Raw genomic sequence first — 16,616 nt, 5'->3', positions numbered from 1 at the left:
AGGGAAAGTGATCACCACGCATTAAGTTTTTTCCAGTCTTTCTCACTCTTCCCCGCCTTCCCCCACCCACTCCACAACATTCTTTCCACTCTTTGGGCCACCATTTCAGAAGAATCAGAAGGGCTTTCTTTTTTAACAGTGAAAGTCTATAGCTGGAGCAATGGACTCTGTGAAACCCTGTGAAATTGACATATTCTAGTGAAGTAATGCCAGACCAAAGACATATCCCCCCCCCCAAAAAAAAGGTGGCAGGCACCCTCCCCAAATAGAGATTGCATAAAAACAGTGAACCAGAAGTCAAGCAAAATGGTAGCTTGGCTCGGCTCAGCCAAGGACACTTCGCAGGAGGATAATTTCTGTGTAAACAAAAAACTGCAGGAAAACCCCACTGCAAGGCAAACAGCTGTGAGGTGAGTAGTGCATGTATAGATGGCCTAAAGCAATTTTAACAGGAATGCTGTTGTGTTGTGTCAAGCAGACAGATCACCGTCTCTAGGCTTTCCTACAGCATAGTGCTTGATGGCTGGTAGAGTCAAACTATTAAAAACATTCTACTTCTTCCAGTGATTCTGAAGAAATCAAGTTGATAGTGGGAATTATTCTGCAGAAGATAAGCTGCTTTTTTAAAGTTGGCTAATGAAAGAGAGGTTTGGTTGGAAGTGAATAGGGCATTATGCTATTAAGCAGCTCTGTATATATACAAATAATTATTCAAGTGGCTACACTAGTGGACTGAAATTTGATAATCTTTGAAGGGGAAAAAAGCTGATATTTGTGCTTTTTAAAATCTCTATGAAGCTTCTTGGACTTTTACATTTTGGCCAGGAAGGGAAACATGAAAACAGAAAAGGTGAAGAAAGATTTCTCTAGGCTGACTGTTTTCTTTCTCCCTCGTGATTCATCTCTGACTCACTCTCCCCACCCCGACCTGTAGACAACCTCTGCCAGAGTGGAGGGGGAAAATCCTTCTAAGTATGTTTCTCTTTGAATAAAACACACTCAATCATCCCCACTACTGGTTCTTCCTCTTCCTTTTATGTTTTAGAAAGAACAACTGAATGGTAAGGGATGAAGTGCCTGTAGAAAAGGCATATGGAATAAGTCATTTACTGACACTACTAAGTTTGAAGACCAGCTAGACCTCATAAATAGAAACTGGGAGATCAAACACACACTGACACAAAATGAAGGCGAAATTACCGACATCATGACTGTATCCATAGTAGAATCACCTAGTATTCAGGAAGAAAATATTATTTCCTTTAACAAGACAAGCATATTTGTGCAGAGAAGTAGAAGGAAAAGAGAACAGTAATTGGAGAAGTAATCACATTTGCAGCAGGGTATACATAAAAATGAGGCAGAAATTATAGCAGACAAGTTTTCAGCTAGCAAAAATAAAAATAAACCGTTTTGCAGAACATGCTTCCTGTCATGCACAATAGTCACAATTATATAGATGTACTAGGTTAGAGGAATACAGGGAATCTGGATATTTTATTTCTTGTTACTCCATAGAATTATCTATAATGTCTATGTTGGGTGAAAATGTATGGTTTAGCAAGGACCATGAGGTTTATATTATTTTACCAAGGTCACTATAGTCATGGAAACTATGGCACATTTTGGAGATTCTCCAGAAGCTATTTATTTATTTTTGGACATTCTCCAGAAGCCACCTTTCTTACTGAGACTCAAGGCCAATTACAGAGTTCAAGGGAAAAAATCATACAATGTAGGGCCCTGAATAATCAATGTAATAGGACTAAGAGTACAATACAATGGATATGACCCAGAAGTATGAGAGTAATCTTGTTGATTTATTGTACACTCCTGGGTCACAACCAGATGGAGAAGATGGACATACAGTTTTGTCATAACTGTTGTGTTACTGTGATATTGAATACTGAAATGCCTGCTGAAATACCTGTCTCTTTCCCTCCCTTGCTTTCTGTCATTCTGTTCATCAAAAAGAAATTGGTGAGTAAAATGCAGGCCAACTCAAGTTCAGAGGTACTAGAAGCATTCAGAAGTATCATCTAGGAACATCAACATACTCTAAACACTGATACAGTTCCACTAGATTATTTACAGAGGTGTCACAAATAAATGAGAGTCATCACCGGAGTGTCATGGAATACACTGTGCCTTCTGTTTTCATATAGAGAAATGTATTTGAATGCACCAATGTGTATTCTTACCTTGGTCTCCTATATGTTCTTCTGGATTTTAGGTACCAGGAACTGACAAGAAGTGTCTCTAAATGCCATCTGCTGGATATATGACTCAGTGCAGTCACCACTGCAACTATTTTGACAGCTGGTTGAAATGTATTTATTTTGTTTGTGACAGAACTACACAATTGCCTGGTTCAAAATATGAATTCATCTTCCAAAAAGTATAAATTATTCCAGTTTTTACAGATGTGCTGTTCAAAAACTGAACTTCCTTTGCTTGTTTGAAAGTTTCCTTAGAGATCATACACTGACAAAATTATATAGTTAGCTTTTCCCCCCAGTTTAAAATGAGAAGTATTTCAAGTAGTTTCCAATCTGTGCAGCATTCATCATGGCTGCTGGCTTGGTGGCCACTGTTGGGGCATGGTCACAATTTGCCAGTTTGCTTCAACTGTGTGTGCCTGAGACAGTGGCGAAGCTACAAGTGGATGGGGTGTGTGCTGTGCACCGGGCGCACACCTGGGAGTGTGGAAAATTGCCCCAGGCCCCTCCCCCTTTACCACACACCCCCACGGCGCCCCCTTCCCACACTTACCTTAGTTCCTTTCATTTTCTTATAACTTTTTCAGGCTGCAAAAGGCCTGTTCACAGTAAAAATGGCCTGAGGAACTACAGTTCGCAAGAGACCTTGGGGCTCACAAGGTCTCTTGGGAAGTATAGTTCCCATCAGGCCATTTTTACTGTGAACAGGCCTTTTTGCAGCCTTAAAAAGCTCTAGGAAAAGGAAAGGAACTAAGGTAAGTGTGGGAAGGGGGATGCTGTGGGGGCGCTGTGGGGGGACGGGGTGCCACAGGGGGGCGGGGGACCATGAGGGGGCCATGGGGGTGGAAAATATAGATTGCACACAGTTTGTCCCAGCTACGCCTTTGGCCTGGGATCATCATCAGCAAATCATGCAGAATGTAAAATCAGCTACATTTTGAATATATGTGCTCCATTTCCACCTGCACAGTAGCATTTATTGGTCAATGGTAATTATCATAGTGGGGCATATTCAAAGGAAGGGTACAGAGAGAAATGTGGGGAAGCAGTATGAGAGTGCACCTATGCAAAACATTTGCATTATAATTCAACACAGCTTTAAGTGTTTGATAAAGTGATTACATTTGCTCATGGGTGCTGCTCCAATTTGCCATTGGAGCAGAGGAGTGTTTGCCGGTTATTGCTCATAGTGCTTGAATGCATTTCAGACTGAGTGTCACATTCCTGAGTGATGCTTTTCTGGCTGGGTTCATCAGCACATGCATGGTCAGTTTTCAGGTCAACCAGGCTGCTTCTCAGGCACAAAAATTCTTTAATGTTAGCCTTACTCTTGATGGACTGTCATTGATCATTCTCCCACTCTATGAAATACAAAGGCAGATCCACAAAATCTCTTTCTTAATGTCATCCTCTTGCTCTCCATGAAGCTCTCATTGAGTCTCTTGCTGATTACAGTGAACCTATATGACACAACTACCTGGTCCAGCAGCCTTTTTAGTTAATTCTCTTGATTAACTCTTGCTATCCTCTCTCGTTCCCAGATGTATTATTTTGTGAAGAATGATTAAACACTGCAGTTTCCTAGGAGCAATATGACCAGGGTAGGTGCCTGACATAATCATCTCAAACTAATCCATATCATGAACCAGAAGACACTTCAGAATAGGTTGGATATAAACAGCGGATAGAAAAATACCAAGGAGTAGGTTGTTAGTAAATAGCCTATGGAAAATGTACTGGGAGGGACAAGATGTCCTATTTAGAGAAGAGTGGCCAGTAAGTGACCAATGGCCCATTCTCCCTCTGAGGTTGAAGACACCTTGATTAGGGCCTTCCATAGCAGTGTCCTTATTGTCTGGGTGGGCCATCATCCTCAGCTTTCATGAAGTGTTAAAGTACTCTTCTCCCGATTGTGGCATCAGTTGAACTGTAAAAATTGGTCTTGTAATGTTTTATAAAGATCAATAAAGATGACCATGTGGCAGCTCTGTATATTTCCTCTGTGGGTGTTGGTAAATATTTGCCTAGTTTACCTGCTATTGGTAAATATTTGTCTAGTTGGGGGTTTCCAGAAGACTTCTCCATGTTGAAGGTGCCGAGGATTGGTCCATCAGATCAGACTGTGCTTGACCTTGAGGGGCACCTGAACAGGAAGGTCTAGTTTTTCCAGTATCTGCACCTGGAATGGCCATAGTAGCTGCTGGAGTAGTCTGGAGTGAAAGGAACCCTACTGAATGGCTTTGAGACCCATGAGAGATGTCAGCTTTATCAGTGGAGACTTTCTTTCCTTGATGATTTCTGAGGTCAACTTCTGTGTCTTTGTCATGTTCTTCTCCAAGAGGGTCATTGAGAGGCTATATCTATTAAGACTCCCAAATGTTCCAGCCTCTGACTTGGTGATAGGGAGCTTTTTTCCAGGTTGATTTGGAACCCATGGGCTAGTAATCCCTTAATGGTATGTTCTGTGTCCCATGTTGATTGTTGAAGGGACTTGAACCTTACCAAGATACTGTCAAAATTAAAGTGAAAGTATACACCCAATTCCCTTTGGTGATGGGTATTATTAGGAGCTTTAAGAATACCCTGGGTGTATTAGAGAGACCAAATGGTAGAGCCTGGAACTGCTGAGCTACAGCTGGCTTGTTCTCCTCAGCGCCATTTTTTGGCATGGTTGCTGGGAGCCTTCTGTGTCAGCATGCTATGTTTGGCTGAGACAGCCATCTCTAGGCACCTGCATGCCGAATTGGGCTCTCCTAGAGGCCCTGCTGCAATTGGAGCTGTGGTCTTGGTCTCAGAAGGGTATCTGTCCAAGTCCTCTCTTTCTATGGCTTGGACAGCCAAGTGGGCATACCTGGCAAGCCTGAAAATGTCCATATAATAGCTGTATAACTTCTCCATCCAATGAAAAACAGAAGAAGAAAGAAGACAGAGTAAAGCTGGGAGCAGAAAGTGTAGAGGAGGGTTTTTTAAAAGATCAAGTAGCATAGGTGTCAAACTCACTGCCCTCCAGATGTTCATGAACTACAATTCCCATCAGTCCCTCCCAACATGAGCATTGGCATACTGGCAAGGGCTGATGGGAATTGTAATTCATGAACATCTGGAGGGCCGCGAGTTTGACACCTGTGAAGTAAGGGATAAGTTGAGATGCAGTATTAGGTAAGACAGAATTGGGTTAAATAATAGAGTAGTTAGTCTGGCACAAACCATTCTAAATGCTCTAGCCCTTCAAGGCAGGAAAAGAACTGAGGGTAAGGGTGACTCCCACCAGACAACAGGAAGAAGAAAAAAATAATTCCTGCCTACTCGATTAAATGGTGGGAATCACCCAATCAAAATGTCCTCTGCCTCAGAGGGAGAATAGTATAGCTTAGCATTAGTAACTGTATAGGCAACATGCACTAAGCGCCCATTATACACCTGCAAGCCATACTACACTTACTCGAAATAACTAAAGCACTAGCTAAAGTATATGTGTTTAGCAAACTCAAACTCAGTGATGCAGATTCTTGCTATTAATATGCAATTTCCCAGCCACAGAAGTGTTACCTACTTAATTACACATGGATTCTTTACAAGGTCCCTTTAGCTTATATCTTCAATCTGCGCTTGATATAAAATAACATTTTTGTTTTGCCCATGTATTGCCTTCTCCCATTTGTAGGTCCAGGAGAAATCTGAATAGCAAATTTGCTAGAGGGACTCTAAGAAGATAAGGAAGTATGACAGAAGAGAACCTCAGCCTCTAGAAAATTTAGAAAATGTTATTGCAACTATGATATGAACTCAAGCAAAAAAAATTCTCTCTTTTTCTGCCATTTCAGCCTTTTCCCTTTTATTAAATTTTGGAAGGAAACTGGCAGCACCAACAGCTAAGGACCGGGGTGGGGGGGGTGGGGGATATTAAGTCAAAGCCCTGTGGCTACTGGTCCTCTCTAGAGGTTATCCATACAAACAACAGTGAGCTAAGGACAACCCTAGCTTTCTTGTTAATGTATTTGCATGATTCATTACCTGTATTTATCTCACCAGTGCTTCACATTTAGTAAGGTGTATATCTCAAAAACATAATTCATGAAAGGCAGTACAACCATTTGTTGCATCATTTTTTCTGCAGAGATTCTGAACAAAAAAATTCTGGCTTAAAATATCAATTGCCATAAGCAGTTTGATAAAAAAAAGAAATCTTTGTTGAGTTGGAAAAAAATTGAGCTAAAGCCCCCCCCCCCCAAAAGAACACTTTTCTGAATGAGGAAGATAGATAAGGGCTCTTCATCTCCTCGACATATCTATGTGATAAATAGTTTACAGAGAGCAAAGTAATTACTGAAATACTCCAGTAAAAGACGGCAATTTGCTGGCTTGCGCATCATTCAGATACAGCTGTACACATTATAAGGAATAGGATTCACTCTTCAGGTCAAAAGATGCAAGCATTTGTTCATGGTGTTTTTCTTTGTTTCCAGTGCTTTACTTCACTCCTGTGGTTATACAAAGGGCTTCAGTTATGACTCATCATTTCACATTCCTACATATTTTCCCTTTCCCCAGACATTTAAATGGTGTAACAAGGGCTGTTGGCAGTCATTATTCAGAGTGATCTATAATTAGAGATGGTCATCTGCTGGAATAATTCTGCTTTACTGAAATTTAGTCAGAATCATTTTATGTCCAGTTACAAAACACAACATTTAAAAGGATGATGCATACTCTGAAAGTAATTAAGTTTAAATATTTTAAGCGCAGCCTTGAAATGCTGGAGAAACTATTAGGAGAAGAAGAAAAGGATCTATATCAATGACAATGTTGCACAATTATCAGTTCTATTAATCAAGTAAAAAATAACATCCAAACATATTTTAATAATACTGTTTGAGAGGGAAAGTGAACAAATTATAATATATAATAAATTTCAGTCAAGAGTTGCCTGACAGTTAACCCAGAGCCTGTTTTGTTTTTAAAATTGCTTTTGAACTGGAAAGCAGTAAAAGACTGCTACTGCTGGGAAGAAGAACCCTCCCCCATCTTTTGTAATGGAACCCAACCAGGTAGGGGGAAGATCTGGTAGCACTTCCAGCTGTGAAGCTGCAGACTAGGCAGCTGCATCCTGCAGACCACCACAGAGACAGCTGGTGCTCACATGAGTCACAGCTGGCCCATTAGCAGCTGCACTCCTGTGTAGTGTTGACAGAGTCACTTCTTGCTCTGGGGGCTGCCATGCATTTCTTTTGGGCGTGGAAGAGGGCTCTCCTTTTTGCTACTTCCTACTCCATATTTCACCAGCCACACTTAAAAGCCAAAATCATCCCCAAGTTGATGATCATTAGTGCATTCTTCCCAGCTCAGCCATAACACATGTAACTCGTATCGTATATTTAATTTATAAACCACCCTCCCTTGAAAGGCTCAGGGTGGTGTACAGCAATATAATAACAATAGCAATATCAATATCATAACAATTTGGTACATGGATGAACCTGTTTCCTTCCTCTCCCCTTCGCACATGAGAAGCTTACCCATTCAGGAAGCAGCAGCAAATGCTGCAGCTCCTTTACACAGAGAAGCTTTTCCCCCCCCTTCCCCGGATGCATGCGTAGCTACGGAGGCCTCTAGGGGATCTCTATGGTCACCCAGTACCCAGGCAAGAAAAGGGGGGAAAGCATTCCCACCCCCATGCTTGGGACCTTTAAATGGTGGGCAGCAAGATCCCCCCACACACACACACACACAAAACTGAGAATCTCCCCTCCTGCAACTGAGAATTTTCCCCCATCTAAACATTGTGGCTGCCTTTTGAGTGGACTTTCTAGAGAATCGACTCAAATAGTGGATGGAAGGGGGGAAATTTGACGCTTTCTGTTGCCATAGTTTGCACAGGCAAGCAGGAAACATTTGAAACCCAGGATTTTGAAAAAGATCACTAGTTCAGCAATTTTTGTAAAATCTGGGTTGAAAAAATACAACAGGCTGAGCCCATTTTGGGGAGAGAAACCTGTGTGAACTTCTTCCCCAAAACAGAATATTTTCCTTCCTCAGCCCATTATATTTGTGCTGTGCAAAATCCACCATTGTACAATGTATGAAGTGGTGATGATGGCAGCAAAGAAAGATTACTTCTGTACTATTACAGCATCAGCTACCACATCCACCCCAATTATTCAAGATAGTTCAGCATCTGCTGCTGCCTAAACTTCTGCCCTGGATCCATTCCAATACAGCTTCCACCCTGACCATGGGACAGAGATGGCTTTGGCCACCCTGACAGATGACCTCCAGAGACATCTGGACTGAGGTGGGTCAGTGTTGCTGTTGCACATATTGCAGCTTCTCTAGTCGTGTCACTGTTGCTTTGCAGACATCCCCCTCAAAACAAACAAAAAGGAAACACAACACATGGGCCGTTTTTACACGGTCAAAATATTGTGAGGTGAGCACAGAAAATATCCCTGTGCAGCCGGGAATTCTGCATGGCTCCCGAAGCTGCACAGCATCTGCCCCGGTGTCCCCCGGCGATATTTATCTTACCCTGGGATTTTCATAAACCGCCAGTTTGGAGGTTCTTTCTAAAAATCCCAGTGTGATGCTGCTTGTGCCTGTGCCATGCAAAAACAATCAGGAGCAGGATCGATTTATTTTTCCCGCCCAGCCGGCTGCTCTCCCTGCCTGATGTTCATTCAAGCTGCCACTCAAAAACAGCAGCCAATCAGAACATGGGATACTGGGCAAGCTCATAGGTGCTTGCCGCTGCCACTCAAAAGCAAAAGCCAATCAGAACAATCACTTGGTCTATTTTCCTCAGTACAAACTTTATTTTAAATCAATTAGCAAACCTATTCATTAGTTTTCTCCCTCTGACAGCAAAATCTTATTTTAAACCATTAAAAACACAGATCAATTTCTTCCATTCTCACAGCCCATACACAAAAACACTAATCGGGGGCAGACCAAGTGTATTGTTTCCGCCCAGCTGACTAATCTCCCTGTCTGACATCCATTCAAGCTGCCACTCAAAAGCATCAGCCAATCAGAACACGGGACACTGGGCATGCTCAGAAATGCTTCTGAAGCAAATACAGAAGTCCGGGTTGTGCAGAGCAAACTGGAGCATCACTAGCTCTGCTCCTGGGCAGAAGCGGGGAACCGTGCTTATGCAGAAACAGGGATAAAATAGCCCAGGTATATATGATCCTGGCTCAACCTCGTTGTAATTGTGCTGTGCAAAAATGGTCGTGCATGGGATTGGTAGGCTAAACAAACTTTATTCATCTACGTTTTACAGTGAAATAGCAAACGGATGAGCTGCAAGCAGAGGAAACCTCCATGGGGAATCTCCTGCAGCACACAAAATGGCGGGTGCAAGTGGCAGAAATAAAAGTATGAGGTTTGGGCAGGAGAGATAAAGGCATTCACTCAGCAGGCAGGAATCATCTTGGGGGGGAAAAGATTGCTAGTTCAGCGATTTTTTTAAAAACTGGGTTGAGAGAAATATAACGAGCTGAACTCATTTTGGGGAAGAGAGCTGTGCAAAGCTCTTCTCCAAAACACTTTTTATAAAGTCCAAAGGACGTTATATTTGTGCTGTGTGGAATCCACCTTTGTCTCTATAGGCTGCTTACATAACTGCCAGAGCAGCAAATGTTCTGAGGCTGTCCATCTGCATTGGAAGAACAGTCTTAATATCCACATAGATTTCATCACATTTAGAGGCTGCAGTACCAAAGCTCAATATAGCCAGATCAGCAGAATCCAGAAGGGGTTACAATTCACTGGGTTGCAAAGTCACTGGTTCCAAGGTTTTTCCAACCACTTCAACACAGTAGAATGAAAAATTCTATCAGCAGTCTCAGATCAAGAAGGATTATATGTGATGCCAATGAATAAGCCTTGCTGAGTATGACAAACTACCATGCATGTATGCTTATAACAAGGGTCTTGTCTCAATTGTCGGTACAGGTGCTGGATACTTATTTAAAGAAGAAAATGTTCAAACCAACCTTCGATTAATCTCCCAATATTTCTGTAGTGAACTATGTAGAATAGAATAGACTTATTAGCTGAGGTGCTGTTTGGTTTCTGGGCTGTATGGCCGTGTTCTAGCAGCATTCTCTCCTGACGTTTTGCCTGCATCTGTGGCTGGCATCTTCAGAGGAAACCACACAGCACCTCAGTGATTCCGGCTGTGAAAGCCTTCGACAATACATTAGACTTATTAACAGTCAGAGATCAACAAACACAAAACCATCCTTTAAAATTTCAACTAAAACTAAATTTGCCATAACCTATAAAGAAAATTTAGATTATAGTAATAACATAATACTAAACTATGCAGTAGTCTTCTGTGTGGCAGAGGCACAATTAGAGTTTGTGCAAGCATAATTAAAACCAGGCCAGTTTAATTAATTGATATGCTTGCCAAAGTTAAATCGTTCAGTGTTGTTCTTTCAAAATGACATTTTAATAAAGACATCAGCAGAGCCATTGACTACCATCAGGCCTCTTGCTTACCAATACATTGCAACAGATGTTAATTTCCAGTTGCACAATTCTAGTGAATGTGGCCATTGTTTAACTGTTTTAATGAGAAGGCTTTTTTGTAGTTAAATGGCACTAGTTAAATACAAATGGGATCTCATTTTACCAATGGAGTTAATTACAATGTCAGATTAAAGTTGGATAAAGTGATTTGCATACAATGAGCATCTTCTAGTCTATCCCCATAATGCTGCTGATTTGCTGATGTTTATAAGCAGCTTGAAATGTACGTTTTCAGGGGATTAAGCTGATTAATGGGATGAAAACGGGAGCTGTTGTGCCCTGTCACATGCAATTCATACTAGCTCTTGAGGGTTTTTCTTACATTCCTTGTTAGACTTTAAGAGCCAGCATACTATAGTAGTTAAGGCTGTTGAACTAGTATCTGGAAGACCCAGGTTCAAATCCCCACTTATGTCATAAATATTCCTGAGTGACCTTGGGCCAGTCACACTCCCTCAGCCTCACCTACCTCACATAGTTGTTGGGAGGATAAAATTGAGGAGAGGGGAATAATGGAAGATGCTTTGGGTCCCCTTAAGAGGGGGAAAGGAGGGTATAAATGAATTAAATAAGTGACAAAACTTATACATATACCAGAACAAGAAGCTAAAAACAGCAAAGAAGGATCAGTGCAGACACTCTGTTCTCGTTGAAGTAAATCACATGAGACTGTTACCAATTAGGAATTGAATGTCTTTAAAGCAACTGCACACTATTACAACATTTACGGTTGTATGCACTTTTACCTTTTTGACATTGTAAATTAACTTTCCCCCAAGATTGTTATAAGTAATTGCCTTATACCAGATGCTTCTGTTTGCTGTGAGCAGTTAAGAAATGCAAAAAACAACTATTTGTCCTATTGGAAATTCCTCATGTCTTTGAAACAGATTTTTGGGAAGTGATATGCTTGCTCGTCTGCTTTTGGAAAGGCCACTTCATAGGGAGACACAGTGAGTCTTAGATCTTGCCCACAGGATGACAGAATAGAACATGCAGACTCATAACTGTAACAGTTCACAGCAGTATCAGATTGAATTCTATAACTGGCATCTGCAGATCAGATTACTTTTTGAGAGCTATTCTGGTTTGAGAGCTATTCTGGTTTGGCTGGAACAGGATCTTCCTCTTCTTGAGAACTGAACAAAGAAGCTTGATTGGATGAAGATTCCTTCCCTGGGTTCAGGAGCTGGGCAGAAAGCGTATTCTGTTGCACAGGGTTTTATTTATTCCTTCCTCCGGTGGTCTGCACCGTCTATTTCGACCTTGTTATTTCATGCAGACTAATGGGTGAATCACTACACTGATGATGAAATGTTTGTAAGACACGAATGTACCAAATGAACGTATCACAACTCCCACACAGAACCTATGAAATGCATCACCACCACCTCTCAGAAATATCCCCAAACAAAAGTTATTCCAGTCCAAACAATTCCATTGGAGGGCCAGCACACACAAATGCCATTAAATAAAATGTTTCTGAAGCAGGCGAATTTTGATCTGATGGGCCACTTTTCCTTCCCCCATGGCAGTTAAGGGATGAGATTCTCCAGGGTAAAGAATGAGACAGATTCTATTGTCAATATTGATAATGTAGTTCTCAGCTGTTTATTAAATGGAAGACTACAAAAAAAGCCACAGATCTACCTTCAAACTGAGACCATTTGAGAATTCTTGATCTAAATCCAGTGGCTCTTCTACAGTCCTCAATGTGTTCTGCTGCTACAAATCCCATTAATTTCAATTGAATTTGCACAGATGGAATTGTAATTTGAGGATGGGAATCTAGTTATTTCTGTCCTGGGAAGAAGAGAGTATGTTCCCTGAGCTTCATACTACAAAAGTAGTTGCTATGCACATACCAGATTAGTCTTTTTTTTTTCAGAAAGGGCTTATCTGAAAAGTTAATGTTGTTTAATTTGACACACTATGATAAATTCAGTATGTTCTCATTGACTGGAAGGCATAATTATGTCTATAAAGATCTGTAATTGCTAACAAACACCTTTTCTTCTTGCTATACTGAAAGGCATGCTCAGAGCAAATGTCATATTTAGCTCACAAATGCTAACTGTCAGGATTGCCAAAGGTACGGAGAGTAGGGAAACAAAATTTTAAGGATGCAGATCATCCTGGGGGCTCTTCAAGCCAAGCAAGGGGCTGCTGAGGAGGGGTATAATAAAGCATTTTGTGTGGGTTGTTCTAAATCTGAAGAGGAACAGGAGGAATCTTTTGGGGGGGGCGGAGGGGGGAGGCAGTTAAATGCATTATCTCTACATGTGTATTTCTGAATGAGCTTGCTTCTCAAACTAGATAAAGAGTCTCACAAAATAGCCCAGGATAGGAGAGAAATATCTTCTCCACCATTTCTCACATCCTGTCCTGGCAGAAATTGCAAACTGAGAGAACTGAGAGTAGCCCAAGGTCACCCAGCAGGCTTCATGTGGAGGAGTAGGGAATAAAACCTGGTCCTCTAGATTAAAGTCCACTGTTCTTAACCACTACACCACACTGGCTCTCAAAAGAACATCTAAAAATCATAACCCGGGGAAATCAGATATAAATTAACTTAGGAGCCATTTACGTGATAAGGCACATTGAAAATATGGGCAAATGGACCAAGACTTTGTTCTAACACTTACCTCAACAGCAGGATTTCTTATGTTCTTGTGATTAATAATCCATGAAATTTTTACAGCCCCCAAACTGGCTGCTGGGAGTCCTTTATTAGAAAGCGGCACACACAAGATCTCACAAGTAATAAATATGCACATGAGCACCTTGCACAGTTGTTCTGGTGTACTGGTGCATAGGTCAGTGCAACTGTTTGGATTACTGCAACTGTTCACATCCATCGTTTCCCTCTCTGTAAAACAGGGGTCCCCAAACTACGGCCCGAGGGCCAAATGTGGCCCCCTGAAGGCATTTATCCAGCCCGCCAGGCACATGGCTGATTATCTTTGTCTGCTCCATTCATATTGTCTAAGTGCAGTGGGGGCTCGAGGGAGAGGAGGAACCGGCCCCAACGGCTGTTGATTGCAATTACATGATGGCACCCCCAAATCTCCATGAATTTTCTGACCCAGAGTTGGAAACCTTACATGTGGCAACGCCTGCTAGCCCTTCCCTCCTCCCATAGCTACTCCATGTGTTGCTTCCTCTTTTCCTCAGGCTTTCTGTTCCGCCTCACTCCCATTGGCATCAGCCAGGCTGGCTAATCGCTTCAGCTGGCTGCTAGCAACACAGGAGAAAGAAGAACCCAGGAAGATACCTGATCCTGGGTTAGATGGAATGCTTCAGTGGGAAAGTTCTGCCTTTTTTTTTTTTTTTTTACAGGGGAAGGTATTCCACAGCCTCCCCAACAATATTTGGAGCCCACCCTGTACATGGTCTAAAAATAGACCATGACAGAAAGGCTGAAAGGTGAAATCAAACATTTTACAATCATTTGTGCATAGGAATTTGTTCATAGTTTTTTTTAGTCCGGCCCTCCAACAGTCTGAGGGACAGTGAACTGGCCCCCTGTTTAAAAAGTTTGGGGACCCCTGCTGTAAAACATCTCAAAGAAGTCTTTTAGTCCCATAAAAATATTGGCCTGTCAGTCACTCCCCTCACATACTGGCTATTCCAGCATTCCACCTACTCTACCAAGATAGCTTAATTTTAAAATATTTTATTTCCTAGAGTATTGCTGTGAACTCCCACATTGGCAAAGAACATTTCTAAGGCTTTGTTAATGTGAAGTAGTTTGAAAAATGTAACCCTCTCAACTGCAGAATGAAGGGGCACAATCCAGTCTACTGTCTCACCACTCTGCTGTCTCATGTCCCCCTCCTTCTGCCCGTGTAGTCGAGCCCTTAGTACTACCTTCAACCGCAGTCTCCAGTGAACACTGAGTTTCCATGTTCAGCTGGAAAATGCTTAAATATGTCTCCATCCCTCCATGAATTACAGACTTATCTGGAGAAAGAAGACAGTTTGAATACTGGTATTTTCACAATCCGGTTCTCTGATTTAGTCTTTATTCTTGCTACATTTTTAAAAGGCTCAGGGACTTATTAGCACTGAATGAGACACCAGTGACAACCAAGCTGTTACTCACTCCGACGGTATTAGGCAGGGGTCCCCAAACTACGGCCCGGGGGCCAAATGTGGCCCCCTGAAGGCATTTATCCGGCCCGCCAGGCATGGCGGTGATGGCTCCATTCACGTGCAGTGGGGGCTCGAGGGGCTCGCCCGCCCCACCACCAGCACGAAGGATTGGAGGAGCGAAGAGGGTGACTCCTCTTCAGTCGGCGGGGAGGGAAGCAAAGCGGGTGTGAATTTCCTGTCCCTGGATGCCCAGGACAGCCCTGAGGCTCGGGGTGGGGGAATGGGAGGAACAAACGCGGTTTGTTTTGAGAGGACAGGTGATCGTTGAGCCCCAGTCGGGGGCAGGCTTTCTATCTCGAGGCTGGGGCAACAGATGTCGCGCTCCCCAAAACAATACACAGTCACCCACGCATCCTGCTTGAGCTTAACAGGGCACTGAAATCCACCTGGATTCCTGTGCCCCGCCTGGCGCTTCCCGAGAACTGGCAGAGGCCTCGCCATCTGCTTCTGCAGGGGCTCTCTCGTGATGGGAGTGGTTTCCTCCACTGGGTTGTTGTGCTTGCAGTCGCTCATCTGCCTTCTTCAGGCCCCCCACAACCCTGTGAATGGGGCCACACACCTCTGCTCAGTGCCCCTGCCAACAAGGCCAGCTTAAAAGCAAGCAGGGCGATCCCCACCCCCACTCCTCGCCAGACCGGGCTGGTAGGCTGCAAACGGTCTCCGTGGCTTCTGGACTCTGTTGGGTCTGCTGGAGGGGAAAAACATGAGCCCTGAGAGATACCCCGCGAGCCTTCGGGTCTGCCAGGATCGGGCTCCCTTGGGCTCCTGGGCTCCTTTCTCCCCAGCCAGCCTTATGCAACAAGGCAATGCCCACAGGTCTGCTCTCTTTCTCTGTGACTGGAGTTGCTGCTTTCTAAACATTAAGCTGACTCACAGGCAGGAGACATATTTTGTGGATATTGCAACCTCTTATGTAAGAGTAGCCAACCTCTAGGGGAGGCCTGGAGATGTCCCATGCAGAATTACAGCGGACCTCCGAGGTGGCAGAGAGACTCAATTCCCTAGAGGAGAAAAATGACTACTTTGGACGGTGGGCTCCCCATCCCAAACCCTGCCTTTCTCAGATTGCACTCCCAAATCTCCATGAATTTTCTGACCCAGAGTTGGGAACCTTACATGTGGCAACGCCTGCTCCGCCCTTCCCTCTCGGCTACTCCATGTGTTGCTCTCAGGCTTTTTGTTCCGCCCCACTCCCATTGGCATCAGCCCAGGGCTGCAGCAAATCAGCTGCAGCTGGCTGCTAGGGAGGAAGAGAACCCAGGAAGATACCTGACCCTGGGTTAGATGGAATGCTTCATTGGGAAAGTTCTGCTTTTTTTTTTTTTACAGGGGAAGGTATTGCACAGCCTCCCCAACAATATTTGGAGCCCACCCTGTACTTGACATACTTTGGTCACTGTTCTAAAAATAGACCATGACAGAAAGGCTGAAAGGTGAAATCAAACATTTACAATCATGTGTGCATAGGAATTTGTTCATAGTTTTTTTTTAGTCTGGCCCTCCAACAGTCTGAGGGACAGTGAACTGGCCCCCTGTTTAAAAAGTTTGGGGACCCCTGGTATTAGGTGTATCATGACTAAAGGGCACACAAAATGAGCCTAAATAATCAGTACACTGAGCAAGTGTGGAGTCTGTCAAAAGTGAAGTTTAAACACTCTCCCCAGCAGCCAGGTTTCTGTAATGACCCTGGTAATGATCTTATATTTA

General features: G+C 43.0%; 1 protein-coding gene across 1 annotated transcript in view; it reads left to right on the top strand.

The window, feature by feature from the left end:
• The first annotated feature begins 306 nt into the window (after positions 1-306).
• NTPCR (nucleoside-triphosphatase, cancer-related) overlaps positions 307-16,616 on the top strand; it is a 37,680-nt gene continuing 21,370 nt past the window's right edge. Inside the window, exon 1 of the mRNA XM_048505213.1 lies at positions 307-410. Coding sequence (XP_048361170.1) covers positions 307-410 — 104 coding nt within the window. The remainder of the gene's footprint in view (positions 411-16,616) is intronic.

The sequence above is a fragment of the Sphaerodactylus townsendi genome, linkage group LG01 (genome assembly GCF_021028975.2).
Source record: "Sphaerodactylus townsendi isolate TG3544 linkage group LG01, MPM_Stown_v2.3, whole genome shotgun sequence".
NCBI classification, from domain to species: Eukaryota; Metazoa; Chordata; class Lepidosauria; order Squamata; family Sphaerodactylidae; genus Sphaerodactylus; species Sphaerodactylus townsendi.
The sequence above is the reverse complement of the archived record's forward strand: the minus strand, read 5'-3'. Positions and strand labels throughout refer to the sequence as shown.